The 6,323-nt window shown below is 39.6% G+C and overlaps 1 protein-coding gene across 1 annotated transcript; it reads left to right on the plus strand.

Moving 5' to 3' along the window:
- The first annotated feature begins 2,518 nt into the window (after positions 1-2,518).
- LOC113294547 lies at positions 2,519-6,064 on the plus strand. The gene is made up of 6 exons (XM_026542940.1): positions 2,519-2,653; positions 3,156-3,245; positions 3,339-3,489; positions 3,610-3,834; positions 3,979-5,062; positions 5,155-6,064. The coding sequence occupies exons 1-6, from the start codon at positions 2,519-2,521 to the stop codon at positions 6,062-6,064; spliced, it is 2,595 nt and encodes an 864-aa protein (XP_026398725.1).
- The last annotated feature ends 259 nt before the right edge of the window (positions 6,065-6,323 follow it).

The following is a 6,323-nucleotide window of genomic DNA, read 5'->3' on the forward strand; positions in this document are numbered from 1 at the left end:
GCATGTAACAAATAACTTCACTGAAGCATTTAACAGTTGGATGCTAGATGTTAGGTGTCAGCCTTTGCACAGATTGTTGGAAGGCTTCAATTTAAAGGTCATGGGATTGATGTTTGAAAGGAAGATGAAATGTTTGCAGTGGGAGAGAGAGGGCAAGATATTGGTGCCAAGGGCAGAGAGAATTATGAATAGTAGAATTTCCAAGAAGAATAGATACAAATTGTTTGGACAAAGTGAGTTTGAATGGTGTGTCCAAAGCCGAATGATTGGAAGTAGGTGGGATGTTAGCTTAACTGAAAAATCATGCAGCTGTTGTGTTTGGGACGTCACTGGCATTCCATGCGTCCATGCAGTTGCAGTAGGAATACATTTGAGGGTTGATTTGAATAGGTAATATTCTACCATTATGATTTCCTTTGTCTTTTTTATTTGTTTCATTTGTGAAAAGTAACCTTATGACATACATTTCATTTTTGCATTATGGTTGATGACTTGCACAAGGTTTCCAGTTATAAAAAAGCTTATGCTGGTAAGGTTAAGGCATGTGCAAGTGAATAGAATTGGCTTGAGGTAATATTCTACCATCTTTTTACTATTTTCAGTATGTGGCAAATGTTTGTGTTCTAATATATATTTCTACGCAGCATGAAATGAGGCCCAACAAGCCTAAATACAAGAAAAAGGTTGGTAGACCACAACTAAATAGGATTAGGTCTGACGTTGAAGGAAGACCAAACCCTGAAAAAGGCAAGAGAAGCTGTAGCGGTTGTGGTTCAAGTGCCCACAATGTCAGAAGAGGCCCAACAATCCTAAATACAAGAGAAAGAATGTACCATCTACAAATGCTATAGGAAGGGACATGAGCAGAGGTAGGGGCCAAGGAAGAGGAAATACTGCACCTGCTCAACAAAATGGAGAAGGATCTTCACAAGGAATGGGAAGGGGCAGTGCAGCAGGATCTTCACAAGGAATGGGAAGAGGCACGCCACCTGCTCAACAAAATGGAAGAGGTGCAGCTAGAGGAAGAGGTGCAGCTGCAACAAGACATGTCCCTCCTCCTTATACAAGTATTGGTGGAGCTGGAAGAGCAGCAACAACAGCAAATTTCCACAACCAGAATGGATTTAGAGCCGATGGAATGAGGGAAGCTTTTAGACCCCCATCCCATACCTTCAAACCAGATTGGAGGCGTTAAGTGCATATACATGTTTGTGTGTGTGCTCTTTTTTTTGATGTGCATGCAGGCAATATTTTGTACAGAGATTATACTCTGATCTATCTTAGCATTGTGCAGGGCAGTTGCCATTTTTTGTACAGAGATGTTACTCTGTGAAGCCTATGTGTAGGGAAAACTATTTTAATACTCTGTTATGGCCATATATGGTCTTTGTTAGGCTCAGTTAGCCACTTTACTTTCTTGTTTGGACATGATGCTACTTTAGTTCCAGAAATCTGTTTATTACATTTCAGTTTTACTTGTTACATGGAATTTCTTTTCTTCTGTCTGATGTCTAACTTGACTGAGCTTTGGAACTGATCACACAATTCACCAATACTTGTATTTGCACTAATCTGTTTTTGTTTCGTGTTTCCTTCAGGACAATCTTTAGCCCAATGTGAGAGATTATGACACTTTAAACACCCCTTTGCTTGATGTTGTCTAGGTGGTGGCAACCTCACTACTTCATCCAGCCATTGAAATTCGCCACATATGAAGTTTTAACACCTCAAAATCTTCTTTGTGGATTAGCTTGAGTATTTCCTTCCCAAACTCTTCTAATCCCATCACATTTTCTACATTTTGAGTATATAAATGGGAAATCTATTGCTGAATGTGTTGATTGAAAACATATTTGACAGGTGGTTTCATTGGAAGCTTCATCTTTTACATGAAAAATCACAGTTTAAATTTGTAATACACCCTCACTGTAAATACTATAATTTGCATTACCCCCTTTAATGGTGCATATGCAGGAACTTACCTCACTGTCGAGACTTGAAGATCCACCTCCCATACTCGATCACTAATGTCTGCTAGTGTTCTTCCTTACTTGTGATAAATCAGCTAAATAAATGATGTGGAGGTTTGGTGAAATCAGAGAATGTATTTTAACCGAGTTAAATAGAGGTTAGAGCAGAGATAACAGAGAAGGAGATGCCCGTTGAACGGTCAAATTTTTTTTTGGGCTAAGAATGCACCACGTATCCAGGGGTAAGTATGTCTTTTGACAATTTCAGATATTTTTTCTGACACGCATGTGAACTGCACGTGCTTTTACTAAACTGCTCGGTTACGGCACATCCAAGTTAAAGGGGGTTTTACCTATTATAAATCTCTAGGGGGGGTAATGCAAATTAGATATCTTTAATCTGGGGGAAATGCAAAATCCCCCTTCTTTTTTTTCTTTGTGATCTTTGTGATTATTGAGAGATGTGTGATACAAATTCGAGTGAGGAAGATGAATCTTCATCACGTAAAGCTATGAAAATACATATCAATTACGATGGAGATCCAGACATGGCTTATTTGTTGGATTTTGAAAATGATTTTACCCAAACTCAACTTTTTTCTCAAGCTCAAGATGATTCCTTTATGGAGCCAAACCCCGAAGATGAGTACATGGATGAGGAAACCAATGCTAATAATACACAGGTATGGTTATAGAAGTTGTTTAATTTCCGTTTTGTAGCTTTATTTCACCAAAAGTTATGATTTTTGCAACTAGTTCGCGCAATAGAGTAAGGTTCGGCAGATAATGTGTATGCCGAACCATCAAAAATAAAAACAGTTCGGTTTCTACGATTGAGAAATATATACGCCGAACTTTCATTCAATTATTTTCGCGCCAAATAATTTTCATGGTTCGTCTCTAATGCGATGTGATAATATAAGCCGAACAGTATACAAAAAATTTTACGAGTTACAGTGTAATGTTCGGCTTACACGTTATCCATTCGAACCATAATTTTTGTTTTTATAAATTTCAAGTGTTATGTTCGGCTTATAATATTAGTGCCCAATAGGCCGAATCCATGTTTGAGAATAGGTTCGTCTTTGGAAATCGAACACGAACTAGCCGAACCGTGAGATCGGATTTCATAGAGTACTGTGTGTTAGTCGAACCTGACCCAAAACCTGTGCGATATTGTTGTAGATTGTTTCTGAAATGGAAACTATGGAGGATCAACCACCGCCTGTTGATGTCATTCATGAAGATACTAAAGATCACTTCCAAACTGACTTGGTAGGTAACGTAGTTTATGTTTTTATTAATTTTCAAGTTTGTTGCATGCAAAATCATTAATAAAACTTAAGTTTTGTACTTGTGTATATGTAGGCGTGGAAAACCAAAGAAGAAGTTGTTAAATGGGTTGAGGAACATGCTTGGAAAATCATTTGCGTCCTATTTAAAGGTAGACAATGTAAAAAGGAGCGGGTTGAGATGGTTTGTGAGAGGGGTGGGGATAAACTAAGCAAGAAGAAAAAAGGTAAGCCATATGTTGGGAAGACCGGGAAAAAATATAAGACTAAACCAAGGAAGATAAATTGTCCTTTCAAGATCGTCTTAAAGTGGAACATAAATGAAAATGTTTTCAAAATGAATGAAGATATGGATTGTCGTCATAACCACCCACGTCCAAAGGATCTTCATGGACATTATAGAGTCGGAAGACTAAAAGCTCATGAATATGCGGAGGTAGATAAAATGACACGAGCACGTATGGCACCCTCTAAAATTCATAGCAAGTTGAAGGCGGATGATAAGAATAACAAGACTACATTGCAACAAATCTATAACGCGAGAAGTACTTTGAGAAGAAAGTATTTGCAAGGTAGGTTGGTGATGCAACAATTATTGTGGTTGGCGCAAAAGAAGAACTATGCTTGCCAAAAGAAATTGGATGAATTTGGCCACGTGACGCACCTTTTTATTGCCCATCCGGAATGTGTAAAGTTGGAGTTATGCTTCCCATAAGTTATCATATTGGATTGCACTTACAAGACCAATAAGTATGAGATGCCCTTGATGAACGTTGTTGGTCATACGCCAACCAAGTCACCTTTCACCGTTGCTTTTTGTTTTTTGCATGATGAGTTGAAACAAAGCTATGTATGGGCATTGGAACAAGTGAAGTTAATCTTCCGGGAGTATGCTCTACCAAAAGTCATGGTAACCGACCAAGAGGAGGCATTGATTTCTGCTATAAGGAAGGTATTTCCGAACGCGCAAAACTTTCTCTGTACCTTTCATGTATGGAATAATGTTAGGAAGAAATGCCAAGGGATAATCCAACCGCTCAAGTTGAAAGAGCTAGAGAAGATTGCTACATTACCTGATGGAGAACGAGAAGTGAAGAAGAAAGAATTCAGGAAAGTATATGAGGCTAATGAAAGGATGTGGGCATGTTTCCACAATGATTGGGAAGCTTTGACTTGGTCCATCACCGAAGAAGCGTATGAAGAAAATTTTGTAAAGCTCATTGCGAATTGGGGCGTCAAATACCCGGAAATCATTATATATTTACGCAATAAATTCTTGGATACAAACACACATAGATTTGTTAGTGCATTTAAAAACCGCCACAAGCACTTCGACAACCAAGCTACAAGTATGGTAGAGTCGGCTCACTATCGTTTGAAGAGGAATCTATTTGGGTGCGTGGACACGTTCGTCACGGTGTTTGACGCAATGGAAGACTATTTTATGAGTGACGTTATAAGAATTGGAACGTTATTCGGAAAAAATCTAATGATGAAGCATGATGAATTCCCGGATGATAAGTGGATCCGGGGTCTAACCCACAGGGTCTCTCATTTTTGCATTGAACTTATAATGAAGGAAGTGGATTTGATGGAGAAAATGGATGCTAACTCCCAAGAAGAGTGTGTTTGTAAAATGAAGGAAAGCATGGGACTTCCGTGTCGGCATGAACTACTTCGGTACAAGGATTGTCTTATACCTTTTGAGGATATTGATCCCCATTGGAAACAATTGAGTAATGATCCTATGCCCGACGAGGACGATGATGTAGATATTTGGGACACACCTTATGGCAAAAGGTTGGCCGAAATGTATCGTGGGATGTTGCGACCTCAAAAACAAATCTTATGGGACAATATGATGCCAATCCTCTATCCTCACACCCAACAAGGTATATTCAAACCGGAAAAGGGTCCAAAAAAGGTAGGCCACCCACGAAAGAAAACCGAAAAGAGCAGAGAGCAAGAGCGTATGCCCTTAGTACCGAAAAACCCACACCTACCGCAAGGGATCCATGCGGGGTCGAGTACCATGATGCAAAGTACGAAGAAGATAAAAAGGCAATAGAGATGTTAGACAAGATGGGTGAAGTGAAGCTATCAAAGAAACGTGGTCGACCGAGAAAGGATAAAGGTGAAACAAGTAACAAAGAAGTTAAGAATAGTGGTCCTCTATGTCCTCCCCCATTGGAAGTAGACGTCAAGCTTAATGGTAAGATGTTTTCATCTCAACAAATCGAAACAACAAAGACAAATCCGGTGCCCAAGCAAAAGGAGAAGAAAACCATATATGCGGAAGGTAGAATGAAAGGTCCCAAAAGAGATAGTTTGGGGAAGTGTTTAAGACCTTCTAATATGATTTACCGAAACTACTTGGATAACCTACCCAAAGCCATTCATGAGTTTATTATATCCATGGACGATGTCGAAGGGGATGGCAATTGTGGTTTCCATGTCACCGCGGAACAACTAGGGCCTTTTAAATATGGGAACCATCCGGTTGCCCAAGTGGACGAAGTAAATTATATTCGACAAAGATTGTTACAAACACTACGCCGAAACAAGGACTTCTACAATTCAATGATGCTAGGTGGCGGAGACCACGGGGTCACACACGAGTTCATTAGTTTTGAACGGCATTTACATGGGGATGCCGTGATCACAAGAGACCATTGGATGCAAATGCCGATATGTGGGTTTTTAATCGCGGAGACCTTCAATTGTGTTGTCCATTCATTTGAGAGGGTCGGAAGTTGTTACACCTACGCGCCGCCAACAAAACCTTGCAATGAGAGTGTGTAAGATAGAAGACTTGTTATTGCATTTGTTCAAGGCTGCCATTATATCGGTCTTAAGCTTAGACCCGGTTGCCCAATACCTCCCTTGTTCCCTTTAGCCTTTTGGCCTGTTTTTAAAGAAAATTACTCGATGGATTGGTGTGAAAATTACGCTACGGAGATGGAGATTTGGAGAATTTTTCATCCACCTATTCCACCCGGACTAGTTTGTCTAATGTATGATGAGGATGAAGATGATGTTTTTGAGGATGATGAAGAAGATG

The sequence above is a fragment of the Papaver somniferum genome, chromosome 7, assembly GCF_003573695.1.
Source record: "Papaver somniferum cultivar HN1 chromosome 7, ASM357369v1, whole genome shotgun sequence".
Taxonomy (NCBI): domain Eukaryota; kingdom Viridiplantae; phylum Streptophyta; class Magnoliopsida; order Ranunculales; family Papaveraceae; genus Papaver; species Papaver somniferum.

Bases quoted from the DNA above. Each gene is read 5' to 3' on its own strand.
- LOC113294547 (XM_026542940.1), top strand. From the start codon at position 2,519: ATGGCTTATTTGTTGGATTTTGAAAATGATTTTACCCAAACTCAACTT. The intron at 2,654-3,155 runs GTATGGTTATAG...ATATTGTTGTAG, and splicing joins CCAATGCTAATAATACACAG to ATTGTTTCTGAAATGGAAAC. The intron at 3,835-3,978 runs GTAGGTTGGTGA...GCTTCCCATAAG, and splicing joins GAGAAGAAAGTATTTGCAAG to TTATCATATTGGATTGCACT.